Source organism: Sapajus apella, unplaced genomic scaffold (assembly GCF_009761245.1).
Source record: "Sapajus apella isolate SASKATOON/1434 unplaced genomic scaffold, GSC_monkey_1.0 scaffold27, whole genome shotgun sequence".
Lineage (NCBI taxonomy): Eukaryota > Metazoa > Chordata > Mammalia > Primates > Cebidae > Sapajus > Sapajus apella.
The window spans coordinates 5,939,152-5,961,805 of record NW_022436967.1 but is presented as its reverse complement, the minus strand read 5'-3'; the positions used below and the strand labels follow the sequence as shown (position 1 = coordinate 5,961,805).

At 33.5% G+C, this 22,654-nt stretch overlaps 1 protein-coding gene across 2 annotated transcripts in view; it reads left to right on the top strand.

The window, feature by feature from the left end:
• Positions 1–21,910, top strand: part of PCDH10 (protocadherin 10) — a 59,585-nt gene extending 37,675 nt beyond the window's left edge. Inside the window, exon 5 of one of the 2 annotated variants that reach the window (XM_032292280.1) lies at positions 19,986–21,910. In XM_032292280.1, coding sequence (XP_032148171.1) covers positions 19,986–20,056 — 71 coding nt within the window. In that variant the 3' untranslated portion in view covers positions 20,057–21,910. Of the gene's footprint in view, positions 1–2,783; positions 7,291–19,985 lie in introns of those variants that run through there. The other variant, XM_032292281.1, reaches the window with a different exon arrangement.
• The last annotated feature ends 744 nt before the right edge of the window (positions 21,911–22,654 follow it).

Below are 22,654 nucleotides of genomic sequence, written 5' to 3'. Positions count from 1 at the left end.
TTTATAAGAGATTTGAGCATCCTTGGATTCTGGGGCACCCTGGAACCAGGCCCGCACAGATACTGAGGGAGGACTCTTCACACTCTTCACATATGTAAGATTAGCTTCTGACATGGAGGAAATCTTCTTCCTCAATCTAAATAGTTCTGACCTTTAACCTCAGATCTTGTATTTCTCCTATTCAAATTTGCATGACTGAATTAATGCATAGGTGGAAGGAAGTAAATCTAATGAAAGGTGATTATATTATTCAGACAACGACAAGAATAGGTGCACTTTAAATAAGTAAACCTGTAACTCTAACCAGCATTAAAATGTCTTTTAAGCTTATGTTTATATTTAAGATATTTAGTATAACATGTGTTAAGCTTCTGTGTTCTTCTAACTTGAACCATTTAAATAATTTCTTTTGTTAAAAAGAAAAAATTTATCTTTGCATCCTAACTAAATCTAGAGAACATATAATATCTATGTTAGTGGCTTTTAAGCCATAAGTAATCTTTTAAGTGAACTAGAAATGATATTTTATTACTCTAAACATGTGCTAGGGTGAGTGCTTTCTGAATTTTTATTAAGATGTTGTTTTTCACTATATTAGTTTTTTTCACATAATGAATTAGTTTATAGGTTGAGTTTAGGTCACTCCTGAGTTTCTTTTGTCCTTAAACTAAGAAAAGAATGTTTCCTCTAAATCAGCATTTTCTAATTTTTACTATTTAAAAAAAAGGCCCCAACCCAGCTTATTTGGCAAAAAGTAATATGGTTTGTAGGTGACCATATTTCCTGGATTGTCCAGAAAAGCACAAAATCTTGTGTAATTATTAATAGCGCTTCTTTTCACTCACCAGTGGGGCCAGTTTGGACAACAAATTATTTGGTGACTGTAATGATTTCCTCTGATTCATTTGATCAGTTTGGACTTCAATGGTTTCACTATTCTAATTTATTGAATAATTTTCAATTCTGATTGGTGTAAACAAATTTATTTGAATTATTTCACATATAAGTTTCTCATGAAACAGCTTGAACTCAAGGACACAGAAAAATAGGATTTCATTCTATTAAAATAATAATTTCATTTACTTGTAGAATATCCTCTGGAATATTATGACCTGGTTATAATGGCTACCATGTGGTACTGTATTGTTACTAATTCATTTTATACTTCTTGATATCATATAATATAAAATATGCTCTGATTACTTTCAATACTAGGTATTATGCTACACAATAAATTTAGATATTTATTTTCACTTTCATTTCTGTTGATGATGGTGACGATGGTGACAATGGTGCCTGACTGCTATGTTTTTTTTTTTTTTTTTTTTTGAGACAGAGTTTTGCTCTTGTCACATAGGCTGGAATGCAATGGCAGAATCTGCGCTCACTGCAACCTCTGCCTCCTAGGTTCAAGTGATTCTCCTGCCTCAGCGTCCCTAGTAGCTGGGATTACAGGCACCCACCACCATGCCCAGCTAATTTATTGTATTTTTTAGTAGAGACAGGGATTCTCCACGTTGGCCAGGTTGATTTCAAACTCCTGATCTCAGGTGATCCATCCACCTGCCTCGGCCTCCCAATGTGCTGGGTTTACAGGCTTGAGCCACCTCACCAGGTCAACTGCTATGGTTTTAGCTGTTGTGCCTGCTAAATGTGGACTAGTGAAGAACTGTTTCATGGTCAAAAACTGAGCTTCTGAGGAAAAATAAATAAGTAGGGAAAAATAAATTCAGATAAATAGATAATTTTGAAATGAGTTGAAATACAAGAGAATAAGATTGAGATCAATGTGTTCTTATCTTTGTTTAAAAAAAGCAACTATTTATGAGATTAAAATAATCCAGTTTTGCTATTTGAGGTACTTTGTAATTTTTAATGAGACATATGAAAATTTTATCTAAATTCAACCATCTTTATTTTCAGCACACTATATGTCTGTTATGTGCCAGATACTTATTTATATGACACAACTTCTGCTCTCATTGTGCTTTTGGTCAAATATTACAAAGTTTATGGATAAGGGAAGAAATACTATTTATCATACAGGTAAACAAAATACCTAAAATTATGAAATTGGAGCAATCAAATCTGGGCATTCTGCTTTGTTATTTAATATATTTTATACAAATGGACCAAATTTGATAATATCTTTTCCCCCTTTGCCTTTATTAATTCCTTTGTGAGAAAATGAATTATTATAAATACTACTTTAAAAAATAGATCAGCCATAAAAATACTTGGTTTTATGGTTTTATAAATGAGATTTAATAAACCTAGAAAAGTGAGTCATCTATAAGTTGTTTAACTACATTAACACTTCCTGGTACACTTTTCTGTAATATATATTGGCTTAATGCATACAATTTATAGTTTATGAAATTAAATGTCAAACAAATTACTTGTAGATTTTGCTAGAGACTATTTCTAGAAATGTAAGGGCCACACATTTTTTTCTATACTCTGTGCATAAATAGTGAAGTGTAGGGATTGTTTTAGATAACTTTAAAAAGTTAATGTTCACAAATTTGGTCTTTGGTATATAAAATATACATTTCCCTTGCAAAACTAATTTATAAGGACATAAAAATTATCATTTTCAGAAAATGAAACAAAATGGCTGTGACTACTAGCAGTGAAAAAGTATGACACTATGACACTACATGTGTTTGGTATGAGGGTACAACTAGTTTCTAATGGTATTTCTTTCTTTTACAATAACATGTAATTCTAAACTCCAAAAGTCAACCTCTTTTTCTTAGAGTATTTTTCTTTCTTTTTCACAGCACGGAAAAGGATATGCTAGTCAATTCTACAGGACTTACCTGAAGCAGCATGATTTGCACAAAGTCGACCAACAAAAGCATCAACTTTTCAACTTCATTATCTTGGCCATCCAGTTAGTCATGTGTAACTGAGTATTAGATTTCGGGAGGAGTCATCATGGCCAATTATAGGACCTAATTGCTCTCAGCAGGCCTGAGAAATGAGTTGAAATGTGCAGAACTGTAGAAACTTTAGAGGCAACTGATTTTGCCTCTCCGATCAGTGTGTGCCTGTTTACAGCACTATATATCTTTCTCTCTCCAAATGTCACTGAGCCCTTTAGATGTTTATATTCACCACGAGAAGCCAGTCATAAAGATAAAGGAAATTTGTGCATTATAAATGCAATATCACTGTTTTAAACTTGACTGTTTTATATTATTTTTGTGTGATCAAGTGTTCCCCAAACTATTCCAACTTTACAAGAGAAATTGTGATTATGTTCTTTTCACCTGTGGGTTATAAAAAATGTTGTATTCTGAAGACCCACAAAATATCAAAGACATTCTGTAGTTTATACACCGTGTTGCAAAGTGTTTACTGTACTATTTCAAAGCTTCTAAATAAATATAAAATATATATATTATATTATATAATTTTCCTAAAATGTGGTACAACTCAGTTGGTTTTTAAATGGATACATACAGTCCACATCATACAATAAAATGAAAGGTAATTCAGGGTCCCAAAAACAAACTTACTAAGAAAAAATCATTAATGGTTTTCTCCCAATTTTCATATCTTACTCAACCCTGTTTTTCCTTGTTTAAAAGAAAATGATGCTCTAAGCTACAAAATTTTGTTAAGAACTCATACTGAATTTTCAATGCCAAAGATGTAGCTGTTGATGTGATCAGACAGAGCACTGACTATGTACTATCAAAATACCTAACAATCTACATGAATCTGATTCTATTTATATGGCTTTGAATTTAGAATCACTTAAAGATTTTATAAAGAATCGATAAATTCACCTGTATTTGTTGTTAGAAAAAAAAAATGGGTGTCTGTACATTTTGTGGTGTAAAATATGTAACTGAAGATTACTATTTTAAGAAGTCATCAGTCATGTAACTTACACAGAATTTTATTTTACATAGTTTTACATAGTTTTGTGTCTACACACAAATATCAAATCTATTTATAACTCTATATGAATATATAGAGATACATAAACATCTGAACTGGTAAAGAATAACTATAAAATATGAACGATCTCTAAATTTAAAATAAACTAAATAAATTCAGAGATAGAAATATGGTACATTATTGTTTCAGTACTACATGTGAAAATTTTATAGCTTAAATGTAGTCAGTGTTTTATTAATGAAAAAATTCTTCATGAGTCAACCTTCAAACGTTAAGCTTGTCTTTTACTTTTATGTCAACAAGATAAATTACTAAATTAGTAAGGTACACTTGCCTTTCCTTTAGGAATTTTTTCTATTGTTTTTTATGGCTCGTTAGAACACACTCAAGAGACGGAAAAAAATCAGAGAGAATGTGAGATAATCTTTCAAGCAAAAAAGAGAATTGTAACAGCGCCCCTAACCCTCCAAAACATTATACCAAACCTTCAACATTATATCAAAATGTTTGCCCAGTCCAAATTAGAAATCTGTTTTGAAACACTTCCCTTAATTTTTAACTAATCTTATATTCAATGACAGTTTGAGCTGCACTGTTATTAAAGAATAGACTAAAACTTAACACTTAACAAATGTTCTTCATCCAATTTAATGTAACTTAAGTGGAATTTTTTTCCTTAGATTTAACATTAAAATGCACATATATATACATATATATATATACACACACACACATATATTCATAGATCCTTGATGTGTACATTTAGAGTGATAGATTGGTATCACTCATTTGACTGTTATCAAATTAGATATTAATATATCATATTCCAATCAGTTCATATATCCAAATAATGTATATAATGTTCCAGCCTTTTGAAGTCTCTTTAAACATATATGAAGCTAACTGATCATATGTAATACGAAAAGCACATCAATTCACTAAGTGCAGCAGTAACAATTTCTCACACTTTTGACATTACTACATTAATATTTTGAATGATAGACCATGTTAGTAAGAAAATGTTTATATATAATTTAACTGGGAAAAAAGTCTGTTTGTTCCAATTCTTTTTTTTTTTTAAACAAGAAAATGATTTTCTTGTTGAGTTACTCTGCTTTAATTAAAATCTTTCATGCATCATTTTGCAATCACCGATGAATATCCATATCCATCTTCCTTATTGCATGCATTGAAAATAAGATTATACTTACTTCATATATAGTAATCATATTAAGTAATTTACTTCAAAGACATTTTCTTTAATTATTTAACCTTTTATATCATTGTATATAATCTCCCTTGAACCGACTTTTTATATCATATCTTAATGTATTTGTTATTTTCGTATGTCCTAGTAACTAGTTATACTAACTTACATTTTAGTTCTTAAATTATATCATCAATCTGCAAAACCAAAACCAGAGCTTCCTCCTAATTTGGGAGACAAATAGAACTGTTTAAGGATAAAATGCTAAATTATTAGGTCATTAGTCAACTTATCTGTTGCAACCAAAGTAAATTAGAAGTTACAACAGAGTAAGGATATGATTTTAGTAAGTTAGTTAAAATGTTTTCTTCCAATAAGGGGGACTATAAAATGGAAAGAACAACCAACAAATAATGAATGTTTCTAATTAAGCATTTACTAGATTAATATATCAAGGAATTTTAGAATAGTCTTTCTATTTAATCTGGTCATTCTAATATCCAATCTTACATAATTTTATACATATCACAAATTAATATCTATCTTATTAGACAGCATTTCATCAATAAATTATTTCAGAAAAAAACATAATCATGTCATTTACTCCTTGTTAACATGGTTAGTTTTAGAGCAGTCAAAGTCAAAAAAATTTTCCTGTGGAAACAGTGTCTTAATGTTTCAAAGGTATGTCAAACGACAATTTTTAGAAATATTTTATCCACGTGTAGAATTCTAATTTTTAATGTGTGAACATAGTTTGGTGAAATCATCTTAAATTAAATTTAAATATCACATCAGAATTACTTCACAGATATAATGTCAGTGTTATGTGTATCATCTTTTCTTGGCAAATATTAAGAAAATGTGTTTATTTTATTTTACAAAGATATTAAATGCAATGCCTTTATCAAACATTGCAAATTAAGAACTATAGTAGAATATTTAAATGTTTCAATTTCTCATTGTTTTAGTCATTAATTGGGTTGTCATTTGCCATCAGATGCTCTGTATTGTAGAAGCTATCTTGCTTCTTCAGTAAGAGGAGGAAAAAATAATCTCACAATACTCAACATAAATGTTTAACAACTGTACATTAATTGTATCATTTTACCTTCTAAACATCATTTACTGGATTTCAGTTAATCTTGAAAACAATTACTCAGGCAGAATGTGGCAAAAGTTCAGCAAGATCAAGAAGAGTATTTATGTTATTTACTGATCATAGCAGTGTTATTTGTCATTGGATGTGTTTTTTCCCCTCCTATTTCTATGTGTGCTATTGATACCCAAGGAACTCAAAAATACTTAAAATATTGGTATACTTGATAATTTTTCTGAAAATCTTATATTTTTCATATTACAATTTCTTGGGTTCTGTATCTTTTTCAAGTCTAATTTTGTAGTGGTAAAGGCTTTGCACTTAACATCCTTTTATGTTCCTTTTTAACAAGGAAAAACAGAAAATAACAAAATTCCATATTTTTTACACCATGGAGTAGTAAAATTATTTTATATATTGTTGGTACTTCAAGAAACATCCCTCTGCTAAGTCAGACAAAATCCTTATACAGTAATTTGTGAAACTGTTCAGTAGAGTATTTTTCTTTTTCAAATCTTGGCATAGGTTTTAGATTATAGCATTCTGTAAGAATGCGGGTAGATGAGTGTCGCCAGAGTATTGCAGGCAATAATACGACTACAATTCTAATACTTTTAGTGTGCATGCATGTATTTCTAACCACTGTTATTTTTTAAGTATTTGTAAAATTAGAAAAATTGCTTTTATTTCTTGAAAACTTGTCACATGCTTAGTTTGAAGTTTTACTCTCCAGATGTTTTTGAGTTGCATAAAAATCTTGCATTCATCATGCAAAATATATTAAATTTCACATGAGACTCAAAAATTTCTGAATGATAGAACTCAGACTTCCGATACATTCATACATCCGTGGGCTGAAAGTAAACAGGGAATTTCAGCTCTAAACACATTTTCGAGACAGTTATCTGTGAGTGAAAACAGGGTATTATAACAAAAGATGAGTTTCAATCTTAACTATAGTGTTTGTTACTGTGAATGCTATAATAATACATAAGTAAAATGAGTGTAAATGTAATAAATTATTTTATACTGCTGTATACATATGAAATAAATAAAACTAGGATACATATTATGCCATTTTTCCATGCATGGATCTTCCACTGACGCCTGTGGGAGCTTTGAATAAAAATCAGTGGCAAAATATGGCTCTAAGTTTAAAAACATCTAATGCTGATTTAGTAATTTTAGTCTTAATATAACAGGTCTAAGGGGACATCTGTTCAAAACTGAGTCTCATTTGAAGCAGCATATGCTAGGTTTTAAAGGATTTCATTATATTTATAGTTTTGAAAGTAGACATTTAGTTCTATGTGATTCTCATGATACCCAAAATGAATCAAAGAAGTATATATTTTTCCACCTAATGCTATATTTACTTTTTAACTTTTTTTGATGTGTAGTAATACCAAGGGTCCATGAACATTAACATAGAGATTGTACGTAAGACATGAGTGCCTTCTAGCAACAAGAGAAAAATATTTTATCTAAAACTTTAGAAACACAGCATTTCATATTTAAAGTTGATAGAAGTGTAAGGAAAAATAAAATCCATATGGGTATCATTTTCCAAGAAAAAAATATGAATTAAGGGATAGGTACTTTTTACAATATTAAAATAATCTGAATTAATCCTACAGAAATTTAGGTCTCAATTAACTACAAGGTAATAGAAGAAATGTGCTTCTTAATCTCATGTGTGTTCTCTGTAACTGATTTACTTGAGTTCAAACTGCGTGTACCTGGACCCAGGTTCACTTTATAAGGCAACAAGTTGGCGGGGGGAGAGTGTGGCTAGGTATTTCTTTTGCTTTGGACATCTAATAAACCAATTTAGTGGAAAAGAACTAAAAATACAGAAGAAGGATGGTTCTCAATGAAATCTTATCAGCTATGATTAGAATTTGCCTTGGTTCCCTCCATATATCAATACCTTTTATCCTTACTTTAACTCTTTCTGGGAAATATATCATAGACTCTTTAAGATTATGAATTTTCAGCTTTAAAATTACATTGTATTAGATTACAGACATACACTGAGGTCTGACAGTGAGAGAATGTAAGAATGCATGGTGCTGTCTGCCTTTAGGAAAATTCTAATTTCCAAAGAAATTAGAGGAAAATATTAAATAATCAAATAATTAAGTGATCAAAATTTGTGGTTGAGAGTTATCAATGGTTATGACATCAACTGACTTATAGAGACTATAACATAAAAACATAAGTAAATAGAATAGAAAAAAGATTAGAAAAACGTCAATATATATCATTTATGTAAAAGCAAATGGTTTTTATGAAACTTTTTTCAGATATATGTATAAAATAGGTCACAATGTAAAATATATTCTTTACTGTGAATCACTCCCCAAAATATTTGGAAAGCACTGCACCATATGATCTGTATTTCAAATTTAAACTTATTTAATGCTGTGGAAAAGAGAAGATATTTTTGAAGTTACCTCACATCTGAATCTTAATCTTTTGCAATTTGTAAAATATGAATAAGTACACTTAATTGTAGAATTTCTGTGAGGATTAGATGAACTGATAAAGCTGAAATGCATAGCACAATGCTAACACATAATTATAACTGCCCAACAGGCTCACTTTGCCCACTGCTTAGACAGATCCAATTAATCAAGACAGGGGAATTGCAATAGAGTAAGTTATTGATGCAGAGACTGCTGTTAGGGACACCAGAGTTTTATTATCACTTGAATCAGTCTACCCAAGTATTTGAGTAATCAGAGTTTTTAAGGATAATTTGATGGGTGGGGGGACCAGTGAATCAGGAGTACTGATTGGATGGTTCAAAGATGAAATCAAAGATGATTTCATAGCAAGTAGAAGCTGTTAAGCTGCCGTGTGGCACTGTTAGTTGCTGGGTAGGAGTCACAAGACCAGATGCACTAGTTTACCAATCTGGGTGGTGCCACTTGATTAAGTGCAGGGTCTCCAAAATATCTCAAACGGTGATCTTAGGTATTACAATAGTTATATTATCCCCAGGAGCAATTTAGAAAGGCTCAGAATCTTGTAGCCTTCAGTTGCATAACTCCTAAACCATGATCTCTGATCTTGTGGCTAATTTGTTAGTTGTACAAAGGCGGTCTAGTCCCAAGTCAGGAAGGGGGGTTGTTTTGGGAAAGGGTGGTTATCAGCTGTTTCAAAGTTAAACTACAAACCAAGTTCCTCCCACAGTGTCTTGGCCTATGCCCAAGTGTGAAGAAGGACAGCTTGGAGGTTAAAAGCAAGATGGAAGTGGTTAGCTCGGATCTCTTTCACTGCAATGATTTTCTCAGTTCTAATTTTGCAATGGCAGTTTCACAATGAAAGTAGTATATGTTATTAAATTTTCTTCAACATTTAACCACTGATCTTGGTTACCAAAAGTATAGAATACAGTCTACAAACAAATTTTTTTCTTAAAATTTCAACCTGCTACAGAGTTGTGTCTAAGCAGTGCAAATTTCAAAACCTCAAGATGAAAGTAGAGTTGCCGTTGGTATCCACTTTTCAGCTCAGTTCATATTTGCCTCTCCATTTATCAGTGGTATGGAGTACAGGAAATAAAACTTACATCTGGCTGGATGCCTTTTCTTCCTCCATTTCCTTTTACAACTCTCAAATAGTCCTCTCTCTGCGCTATTGAAAAATACAGGTGTATGTTTGTATTGGGACATCATCATCTAACCCCAATGTCCTTTCTGAATATGTATTTCCATACAAATAAATGCTTGATGGGAATACTGCATATTTGACAGCATCATTTTGTTTGCATATGATTTTCATAAAAATAAATTTAGGCAGTATTCAGCTTCCGCTCGATAGAATTGAATTTTAAAAGTTGCTCTACTAGTAGACTTCTTGAAGTTGTCATTACTTAGCTTGGCAGGCCCTGTTCCCTACAGCTGTCTTTTGCCTGTTCAGAATACATCTAAAATTCCCTCTTTTATTTTTCTTTTGAATCAATTAAAAGTTTTATCTCCTCATCATGAAATCTAGGTTTCATATTTCCCAGTTAAGATAAGGTAGTTCAAATTAATCTGTAACTTAATTGATATTTAAGGGAGTATTCATAGTATAAAGGAAATATATTGATCCATAATGATAATTTTGTGTGGATGAAGATGTTTTTGTTTTGATTTGCTTCTTTATTTTTCATAGAAAACATCCGATGATGAATGGGCAATTCCTCAATCAACCTGTCTGAATAATAGGAACATTTAGATAACATTGCAATCACCTAATCTGAAACACAATCCGCATCTGCCTTTTCTCCCTATCATTGTGAATAACTCTTCTCTTGATCATGAAAAAGGGAAGAAAAGAAGTGTTGGCATAGTGAATTGTGTAAGCTGACAACTCTAAATTTTATTTCAAAAATGTGAGAATTCTCTTATTCCCAGTTGTGTTTTCTAGTTAATAATGGAATAATAGCCAATGTCAAACTTCTCTGGCAACGTATTTCTCTCAAAATGTGTGTGTGTGTGTGTGTGTGTGTGTGTGTGTGTGTGTGAAGGGTTATAACAGGATCATATGAAAGAATACATGAATATGAACAAAAATAATTGTATTGTAGGCAAAACATCTCCCTTTTGTCCCCATCTAATACTTTAAAGTATTAAAATGCCTGTTTGAAAAGCAATTGTATTTGATCATCAACAAACTGGCATAGAATATACCAAACAAAACTGAATTAAAGACAGAGAGAATGAGAGATGTGTGTGAGAGTTACATTTTAACATACATAAGTGAAAACAAGAAAAAACGTAATGAAAATAAATGATAAGTAATTCTAGTTAAAACCTGACAAAGACTGAAATAAAGTGATACAATATTCTTTAGGTAAGAAGCAACATTAAAAGGTATATCAAATTTTATTTTAAAATGAGGTAGTATTAAACCACCTCATTGAATGCTTCCATAGATGTTTACATTCTTTCTATTGCCTCTTTGACAATGATGTATGGCCTTCACATGACAGTGTTTGCAAATACTACTCAGTTTAAAAGCGTCTTCCTGATTCTAAGATGATGTACTTATAACTTCAGAAGCCAAAATAGTAGAAAACTGGTGATACCACTAACATCATGCAAAAATATGTAATACTGGCATAGCTTTTTAACAAGTTATACAATAAGGATACAACACTGTGGTTATTGGTTATAGATGTTGCTACTGAGGTGGGAAGCAAGTTTCTAATTGCAAATCAGTTATGTGGAGCGAAAAGGATATATTCGGTGATTTTTACAATTTAGATATTAAAGAGTTTAGTTTCAAAAGTATTTTTGTGTGTGAGAGAAAGCATTTTTTATGACTGTATAGAAGAGTCTATCCCAGTCCTAGATATAACGACAACAAAAGATAAATATAAATTATACAAATAACTAAGAATTGCCTAATTTAGATTTAGCAAGACAGCATGCCTGGCAAATGGCTCACGCTTGTAATCCCAGCACTTTAGGAAGACAAGGTGGACAGATCACTTGAGCTCAGGAGTCGGAGACCAGCCTGGGTGACATGGAGAGACCCTGTCTCTAGAAAAAAATTTAAAAAAAAATCCAGGAGTGATGGCACGCACCTGTAGTCCTAGCTACTTGGAAGGCTGAAGTGGGAGGATGGCTTGAGCTGGAGAGGTGGCAGTTGCAGTGAGCCACGACTGTGCCATTGCACTCCAGCCTGGGTGACAGAGTGAAACCCCTGTCTCAAAAAAAAAAATTAATTACATAAATAGGAAGATAACTTGTAATACTGGAAAAAGAGAAAAATAGACATTGGGATAAGAAGAGACTACTGTAAATCTCTAGGTAAGGAACAAATAAGCACAATTGACTTAGAATGGACTGGCAAAATAGAGGGGAGAGGATAGAATGGAGAGGCATTTCATAGGACAAATAGACTGTACTTCTTCGCTATCATATGGTCAGTAGGCTGATAAAGGTAAGGGAGAAATAATGATGGAGGTTTTCTTCTTTGCCAGAGAGGACCATGCTGCCATTAGACAATAGATGTAAAGGAAAAAAATTGTGCAGGAAGATATCTTATTTGTAGTAAGACTTTCTAATTATCATTTAAGTTTTAGAATGGTGGCTACCCATGAGGGGCCTAAACTACATTATATTTAAACAATACCACAGTATTTTAAAATTTTTATTCTAATATTAAATGGAACCATCCGGGCTGCATTCTGCTTTATTCTCTGTATAATAATTGATAGTTATTAATACTATTTAAATTATATTTATTAAGTAAAAACATTTTCATTCATAATGTTTAGAAATAATTTTATAAATATATCATATGCAAATTTTAAAGTTTTAATTTTTTTTATATGTATAACTTTGGCTAGTGTACGTACCAAAATTAGGCTTGACCCATGTAAAAGCTTAACAGGTTAAGTCAAGCCTTCTGGCATTTTTTTTTTTTTCTTTTTTTGTAGCACACACATAACAATACTTAATAAACATAAGGAAATGTTGATAAAAAAATTAAAAGATTTAACAATTGTCAAAGACACTTTAAAATATTTCCTTTGCATCTGAGTTCAACTAATGTTTTCAGCAAATATTTTTGAAAAAGCCTTAACACCTTCAAGTTGTTAAGTCTGTATTCACCAACTATCTTCTAACCTCTACTAGTAATTAATCTTATTATTATTTTTATTTTTTAAGTGGGTCCCACAGAATAATAGAATTTTAATGTAGAACAGGGTCTTAAAAGTATTTTGATCTGAATCCCACGCATGAAGAAGATTACTAACAAATGTAAGTCAACTCATGGAAGTACTAACAATAAACCTAACAACTTACCCTAATCCTTTCTCTTGACTCTGAACTCTCCAGCTGTGCTATGTTTCCATTCTCTGTGTCTTATTTTAAATTGAAATCTTGGGAGTAGTTATATTTGAAAATATACAAATAAATCACAGCATCTAGAACCTCACTTTATATTTAAAATTTCTCAGTTCTTCCTATCTTCATCCATAAGGATGATTCTCTCATATGGGGCACCATTAAATTTGGCCTAAGAAACTAAAGGCAGTTCTTACTATTCTTTTATGCATTTATTTTAAAATGAAATGTATGCATTTTTATTCCTCTTAACGACATGTTATATTGGTAGTGAATAAGCACAATTGGAGCCAAATATGAGAGAAATCAAATTGAACAAACTGCTGCATCACCAAGAGTAAATCTGATTAACCTGACCTACAAAATCATCATTTCACCTAATAATTCCACCCAAGTTAGCGCAACTTACTTCAACTAATTTAGTGAAACATTGAAAGAAAAATCAGAAGGCGTGGAAAGGATAGCTTAATCACTTACAATTCACCCCATTGAAGGAAGCATTCTCACCGTAGGGTTATGGCGATGGAGACACACACACCTAACAGCGGACAGAGGAATAAGAAGGACAGCAATTTGTTAGTCAAATAGTCTCACAACCTGGCGGAAGACCATGCACAACGAAAAATATCACGCTGAGGTTGAACTCCGGGACAGAGACAACAACCTCCCACACTGAATAGTCGAGTAATTCTGTGGGGCTTGGCCTAGAGCTGAAACTTCACTACTTAGGAATAAAAAGAAACTGGGCCTGGGATCCCTGATAAGGACAACTCTTTGGCTAAGGGAATTTTATCTTTGGGAGCAGAGTAAAGAAGGCTTAGGCCATTTGAGGCCCTCTTGGTTACACCAGATATCAAGGCAGCACATAATATTAGGCCTTAATTTTAGATCCCCATTAGCTCCGTGAAGCCTTGGCGTCAGTTTTTATCTTTGTGATAAGTAGATTGCTATGCAGTGGAAGACATACCCCAGGATGTAAAGTAGGCAGCTGACTAGGTTAAAGAGGGCTATTCATGAAGTAATATTCAAAAACATAAACTTTAGTGGTGTCCCATTTATGGCCAATAAAGAAAAGTGAGGGACCTGTGTGGCATTATTGCAGAGAATACAAAAGGATGTGGATTTGAACTAATCCAGACCTATAGCAATAGCAGGGGGCCTACTTGCCAGTTAGTAGCGTAAATAGGAATTCTTCAAGGATGGCACTATGCCTCTTACTCAAACTGGCTGCTCAGGGTCTTGAAGGGTATATGAAAGTTGCACTTGAATACCTTATTCAAGAGCCCAACATTGTCTATTTTAAGAGGTAAAGTAAATACCTAAATCACTATCAAAAATGTTTATAACTTTAAAGGAATAAGGAATGTTCTGGTGAGGCCTTGTATTATGATCCTAGTACATGTAGTGACATCTGTTGCCTTGATTTTTACATCGTGTCTCTGTGGGGCAAGAGATTCTCTGAGATGTTTATCTTCAAGGGGTCAACTCTTAGACAACAGAGTGAGAGATTGTGAAAATGTACAGAAGAAGCCATTTCCTGTTTCGGGCTTTTGGCACAAAACTGACCATCTTATGTTTGGCCAGTTTTGCTGACCTTTTCGTCCTGTTGTTTATCAGGGACATCATGACTAAGGAATGAAAAGCAGTAAAATTCCACTGAGCTCCATCATATATAATGGTGGTAGTTGATCCATAAAGTATATCAACATGTTCCCTCAGTTGTTCCCAAGAGGCTCTCCAGGTTGTCAAGAGTTGCATAAGTGAATTGATCTCTTCTAAAACTCAGGCATCAGACAAGGGGCTGAGGAGAGGTGAGGCCACTCGCTCTTGCAAGGGGGATATATTGGAGGGTCCAGTTTTGTGCCAGTCTGTTGAAGGAAGCCCTAGGTAGCTGTGCAGAGCTCATGGAATACTGATTTCATGACCCAAGGCATAATGGCCAGCTCGGTATGGAGGATCAGAAGCTCAGTGTCTATGAGACTTCTCTCTTTCCAGAAAAGCCCAGTATGTGGCCAAAACTTGCCATTCTAAAGATGTATGGTTTAGGGCCAGGGAGAAGTCCACCATCAGCTTATGGCCATGGTATAGAGATAGTACAGAGATTCCTGGAGCAATGAGAAGCGGTCAAATTGTATACCTTTATTTCAAATTTGTTCTCTCTCTCCATATCCAAGATGCCTTCCTCCTTTTTCTTTTTTAATTTTTCCCCTTTATAAGCTGCTCATATTTATAAACTTTTTACTTTAGAAAGCCCCAAGTAACTATCATTATGGTTAGGGGCATTTTCCACAGAATTGTTGCATCATAGGGTTTAAGGATCCCAGACTTAAGTTGGGTTTTAAATAACACCTATGTTATGCCATAGGGGTGTCATGGGTATTTTACCCTGTCAAGCTGAGAATCGTGATCTTTGTTGTAACAGAGAAACAGACAACATTTTGGCACAATGGAAGAGTTATGGGATCATAACCCAGAGGTCATTCTAAAAGCCATTGTCTATTACAGGCATGTAGCCTTCCTCCTTTTTTTATCTCTGTTTTCTCTCCGTACAAATTTCCTCAGAATATTTTGAATTTCAAGTAAAGTTTAGTAGTCACAGCTTTTAGTTTGTTTCCTGATCTCTCCTGGTGCAGACCTTCTGTATGGTTGAAGATAAAAATGTTGGGAGCCTAGCAATCCACCTATCGACAGCTATCTCCTTCTCTAGGGAATACCAGTCAATCTCCTCGGTGCTGGGGTCTGCAACTAGTAAGGTCATTTTGACTGTGAGGCAGTCATGGCACTCAAGTATTTTGCATCCTGGTAAACAGCAACACTAAGAAAAGCCTAGGCACTTTTGGGTAGGGTTTTCATTGGGAGAGCAGTTACATTACTTCTCCAATGTTTTAAGAGGGGCTGGCAACACATGCTCCTAAACTGTCTCTCATTATTTTCCATCAGGTCCTTGACCATGGGCTGCCATGGATGTTTACCTTTTATCCCTGGGAGTCAGGAGGATGCATGGGATGCATTGAGGGAAACAGTTACACAGGAAATGGGCAAGGTAGCTACGCTGGCCTGAATGGCAACTCTTGTTAAGCAACCTGGGAGCCATGCTTAATTATTTCTATATCAGTCTCCTTCTTTTCTACATACCTGACTGTGTCATCCCATGTTCCTCATGGGGACATGCAGTCACAGTTAATATCCACATGGCTGCCCCAAGCAGCTAGCAAATGTCACTTCATTAGATGCTGTAACCAGAGGGCTCTGGCTTACCCTTGGTAGGTAGGACTCAAGCACCAGACTATCTTTAAGGTGCTGTGTTGTCACTGCTTTTATGGGCAGGAGACTCAGGCACGCTTATCAAACAACAGACCAAACCCAACAGTCAGTCATGCCCAGGTATTGTCAACTAACAAGAATTTTTCTTTTGGGGAACAACAAGAGCTTCCTAGAAAGCAAAGAGAGGGAACAAGATGGCACTGGAAGCAATTAGTGGTTTGTTCCCACGTGGCCTTCTAGTACCATGAAACCACTTAGTTATCCAAAAGCAGTGACTGAAAGTTGACCAGGTGTCCTTGGTCATGGTTGGACCATCCTTTAAGAGGTTATTTTACTTGCCTACTATTCAGTGTACTGAAGAGGGAGGGATATCTGCCCTGATGTTATTGGGATGAAGAATCTGCAACTGGACACTAGAAAAATGACATCTGCCGCAATTTATTACTCAGCCTGGGAGAGGAGAACACTGCACTCTGCACAGAACCACATGGAAGTTGCACTTGGAAACAGAGGGAACAACCAGGGACTGCGGGAGAAAAGCTTTGTGTTTCAAGAAGTGCACCCTGGTTCCAAGGGGATATTGTGATTATTTGAATAATTCCATGTGTTAACAGGGGACTGAAGCCCACTACCAAGAGACCCAAGATAAGCAGGACCTGTGCCTGGTCTCCTTGATAAGGAGGATGTTCTGGTTAGGAGACCTCATCTTCTGGAGCAGAGTGGGAAGGGAACTTGAAGTTGGGCTTTTTGAGACCTTCCAAGTAATGCCAACACATAACAATGGGCCTTAACTTTAGGCTTCATACAATGATGGTGAACAGTATGTAGTGTGAAGAAACCACAACTCTATGTGAACGCTTGAAGAATTTAGTTCTTGGTCAGGCTTGACTCATGCCAAATTTTCTGTTGTTAAGGTTTGATTCTTTGAAAGAGTTTTCATATCATCTTCTAAATTAAGTAGATTATTTTTGTAAATAAACTTTTCATGAACACAGGATCCCCCAGCTCCTTTGTAAACTTGTGAGAGAATCTCTTTGTGATTAAGGTCTGAAATTTGGTATTGTGTGACTTGACAGTTCATTTTCATCGATGTTGCAGGCACTTAGTAAGTAATCTCTTTCAATCTTTAACTCCAAGCCTTTCAACTTTTAGTTTTCTTGAATTATTACTTTCATCATTTCTTCCTTTTTCTTTCTTCTTTTTTTTTTTTTTTTTTTGGATCCTTTGCTATTTGGTTGCTGAACCTCCTCTACTGGTCTGTGAATTTTCATTACTTTTTCTTTTCTATTTTGTATATTTTAAAAATATACTTTCTGGAGTATTTTATTATGTATCTATTCCAAACCTCTACTGAGCTTTTTATTTTATTATTATTATTATTGTTACTTTAATTCTAAGAGTTCTTTTTGTTTCTGAATGTTCCTCTTTTAAAATATTTTTAACTCTTTGTATATGCAATACTTTATTTTATTCATCTGAATACATTGATGATAGTTTATTTTACATTTTATTTTTTCTGAATAGTGTTTCCTGGGATTACAGTAGAGACGTTTTGTAATGTCTTATGATACTTGGTTGTCAGCTCATAATTAAGACGGTAGGTACTCTAAAATGCTGAGGGTAAATTCTGTCCCTGTGTGGAGGGCTTGTTGAGTATGTTTGTCTATAGGTTGATCTGGCTAACATTTAGTTGCAGAACTCCTGACCAATATGTTTCAGCATATTTTTCTTCTTGGTCTTGTTAGATAATCAAGATAAATATTTTCAAATCTTTTTCCTGGAGGTATAAGCCTGGGTACTTGAATTCTGAAAACTAATTGGGAAAAAAAATCTAGAAGACCCAAGATCCCAACTTGTTTGTATGATGATGGCACATTAAACTGTGCCTGCTGTCTTCTAATCTAGGAGCTCTCTGTTTCAACCTCCTAAGAGAATAATAAATCTGCTATCTTCTAACCAGAGGGAATACTTACCACCTACATGTGCACAATTGATGAGGACATTGGGGAGGTCTAACTGCTTCTTAACATTTTTGGTCCTTTTTATTAGGCTTATTTTTACCCTTACTTCAGAACTAATTTGTGTTATCAATTACTGAGCCTTTGGAGTTTTCTGTGGGATAAATCAGGTTTCTTCTTTACACTCTTAGCTTCCAGCTAAGGTTTTAAAACTTTCGCAGTTAGTATGTCAATTATGACTTTTTTATCTATTTCCAAATGTTCAGAATGTTGTCGTAGTTACTTCCTCAATTGTTTGTCTTTTATTTGTCATTGTAGCTTTTTCATTAAACATTTTTTCACGTTCATGACGTTTTAGGAAGAAGAAAGATTAGTGCATTAACTGACCTCTCCCCTCTCTGTAACTGGGAACTTGAACTATGAACATAATAAGAAACATCTTCTAAGCGTAACACAGAACGTCATGAGGAAATTTGATCTTACATTATTGAGAGTTTGAATGTGGGAATCTCTTTAGTATATTTTTCATTGCTGTTAGAGAAACACTGATATGTTTGAAATTAAATCACATTTTGGAATCAATAATTAAAAATTTAAATATACATAATTAACTTATTTTATTACATATCAATAAATAAGATAACAAAATACGTCATTCTTTTTTCTGTATGCCAGTATTAGAATAAATTATTTTTACCTTTTTGTAATATCATTATCTTGAAATCTAAAGTAATTTTAAATCAATAATGTTAAAACCAAAGGGGTAATATGCATTGTTATATTTGCTATAGATTAAAATAGTGATTGTTTATTCAGTTGTCTTTAAGGCTATTACATTAAATTACAATATAAAACTCAATATAGCTTTTCTCTCATTGCCTTGGTTTATTTACCATATTACTCTATTTTGAATAGTGGCCTGAAATTAGTGTCCAAACAGTATCAGACAACTAGCAAGCTTCAGTACTTGAGGTCAATTTAATTACACTCTGCATGACAGAAACTAGGCCATTTGGGCATTGCCTTTGCCACCAGCAATTGACACCTGAGTGTTAATGAGCTGATAATTAAGAGCTGGCACATACAGACATATTTTACTGTTTGGGACTAGGATAACCATATGCTGCACAACTTCTGTGCTAAGTGCTTTGTTAGCTCCAGAATTTGCACAATTATATTTATGAGTTGTTTTTTTTAATCTCAATTTTTTTATGCTAAAAAAAGATAAAAACTGTTATTTAAAAAATGTAAGTAATGGTACTCATCAATTTCAAGTTAAGAAACTTTCTAAAACTAGCATGATTATATTTGGAGAGCAATAAATTTGGTAAAAAGTAAGACTGCAGAATTTGTATAGCAGAATTACTTTTGGTTTAAAATCACACTGACAGAACTTGCATTTCGAAAAGTCTTTTGTAATATAAAAAAGTACCTAAGGCAATTTAACATGACTGTGTATATGTAGGGTTGACAGCCTCTGTGATGGCCTACAACAATTTTCACAGCCTAACATTGACCGCCCTGAGTAATATCTCTTCCCTGAATGTAGATGTTATATAGTAAACCACCTCTAAAAAATCAATGTGATAAAAGTGAAGTGATTTCACACTTTACATTAGGGTATCAAAAAGCTATTGTTTCCATTTTGAGGAACTTCTTATATACTGTCTCATTCTTTTTTGGATTGCTTGCAGAGCTATTGTGGAGGCAGCTACGTGGAGAGACCAATGTGGCACGAGATCAAGGGCTGCCACCAACAACATGAGCGAGCTTGGAAACAGACTCCCAAGTTGAGCATTCAGATGAGACCACAGCCCCTGCTGACAGTTTGACTGCAACCTTCTGAGAGTCCTTAGCCAGTGGCACTTGCTAAGTTGAACTAAAATTTTTGAACCCCACCGATTGTGAGATAATAAATATTTGTGGTTTTATGTTGCTATGTTTTGGGGTATATTGCCGTGTAGTCATAAATATTTAATACATTATGTAGGTGAGAATCCTATTGTCTGATACAGGAATATGAAGTATTGATTTTTCTGGTGTGATGTGGCCATTTTAAAAAACAATATGTATAATGTACACACTGTTCCTTTACTTTCCTCTTCTAATTTCAGTTCTTGCTTGTTCCTCTTTTCCTTACCTCTCATACAAGAAATAATTCCCACCATTTTTGGGATTAATCTATTGACCTAAAAAAATAAAACTGTTCTCATCAGATGAAAAATGTATTAAATTTAGTGATTTTTAGTTGTGAGAATTACTTCTAATTTTCTTCTTTGAAACAGTTTGTTTTTCCATAGAACCCTCTGTAGAACATATAGCCTTTTATATGCAGATTCGTATACTTATGCTTTGAAATAGCTCTGAATTCCCTGTAGCTTAAACTGAGAACATGAAAGGCCAAATGTTATGTTGAACTGAAGGATATAAAAGTACGCGTACATCAATCCAAAATGAGATATAGAAATGAACGGCTCTTCACACAGTGATGTCAGTTTTAGACAGATTATTGAAGGGTCTTTATAACTGCAGAGATTGCCATGAAAACTCTGCCTGAGGATAGTCTTATCAGGTTGCATTTTGTGTTTCTTCAATACCAAAAGGTGAGTAGATGTTAAGTGAAACAAGAGAAATACTCTGTGACAAAAGTGTTAGCTCTCTTCCCAAAAATGACAACGGGTTTCAAATAGCAAATACAGTGCAATCTAGTGATGGAATCATCTACCCAATCTGTCACCCTAGAGATGGCAGCCTAGACGAGATGCTCACATTTTAAGAAGTCGATAGAAAACCCACACGGCAATCTTTATCTCCATAATGATTCCATTGACAGACAAAGACCTCTTCTGCACAGGAGGGGAGATTATTGTGCCAGTGACAGACGCATCAAGAGTATTTAAAGCACCCACATTCTTTCTTACCACCAGCAGTAAGATAAAAGAAAAACAATTGATTTTTGTACGTTCACAACTTGAAATCAACACCATACTTATTTAAAAACAGATCATAAAAAAACCCAACTTTATGTTGGAGGAGTATGTAGTGTTAACTTTTAATATCCCATAATTATCATGCCTATTTTGAATTAAGTAAAAAATATATCTTAGAATTGTTCTCTTGCATCAGCTATTCATAAAGAAACCATTTTTTCTACTTACAGTGCATATCCTCTCCTGAAATTATATCCAAACAAAGGAATAGAATATTCACATTATCTGGGCTTATTAGTAAAAAGAAATGTATTTTAAAATTTAAGACAAAAATCTCCTTAATTCTGGTGTTTCTAGAATGTGCAGATATTAAGTAGGTACAATTGAAATCAGTACAAGAGGAGGACAACAATTTTTTGAACAAAGTATATACTTTGCAAGCAATGCTGATTCAAAGGAAATTGGGTATGTGTTGAATACAACACTTAGGTATTCACTCTAAGCCAGGAAATTCTGCCATATTTTGCACTTTGCAAACTTTACCACTTATAATCTGTAAAGTATGTATTGGAAGGAAATGATGACAGCTCAAGCAATAGTCAAGGAAAACATAATTGTTAATTAGCTCTGACACAATAATAAAAAAATCTAATCTATGAAAGTGCTTTTTTCCTGAAATAACATAAATTAAAATATCAAAAGTTTCAAACATATGCTTTAATGTTTACATTAAGTTAATGCCACTTCATTAATTTATACTTTAGGAAATACACAATGTATAACAGATAGCATGATGACTCTATTACAAACTGAACTCTCCTCTCACTTTGCTACTTAAAAATCTGACCTTGGTAAAGTTTTGCTAGCTAATTCAGAGACACAAAGTAGTTCTTATACCTGAATTAGGGTCATGAATTGAATTTTAATCAAAATGATGTTCAACAAAATAATTTCCATTTTATAGGGAGGATCTTTTATGATCTGGGGGTATACTCATTGTATATATTCATGTGAAGTCCTTTGTTCAGTGGAAGTTCTGGGTAGAAATAAAAAAGCAAAATAAACATTTAAAATTTTGTACTGCTTTCAATGACTTATTAAAATTGTCTTGGTCATTGGTGATGGGTAATAGTAGTTTCTAGATTTTATCAGTAAACATGACAAGTCATCTCTTCTTGATAAAGGGAATGAAAGGGCATCTCTATCATGACTTTTGTATAACTCCATACCAAGATATGCATCAAAAGTAACAGAAATTTTGTAAGGACATGCAACTCCAAACCGTGGCACAAACCATGATAAGCATATAAGATTTATTTAAAAATAAAAACTGAGATAATTCTAAAGTTACAGTGATAGCTAATATTGATTGAGTGCTCCTTCTGTGACAAGCACTATGCTGGTCATCATCACACTCACATGAGAAAGCTACT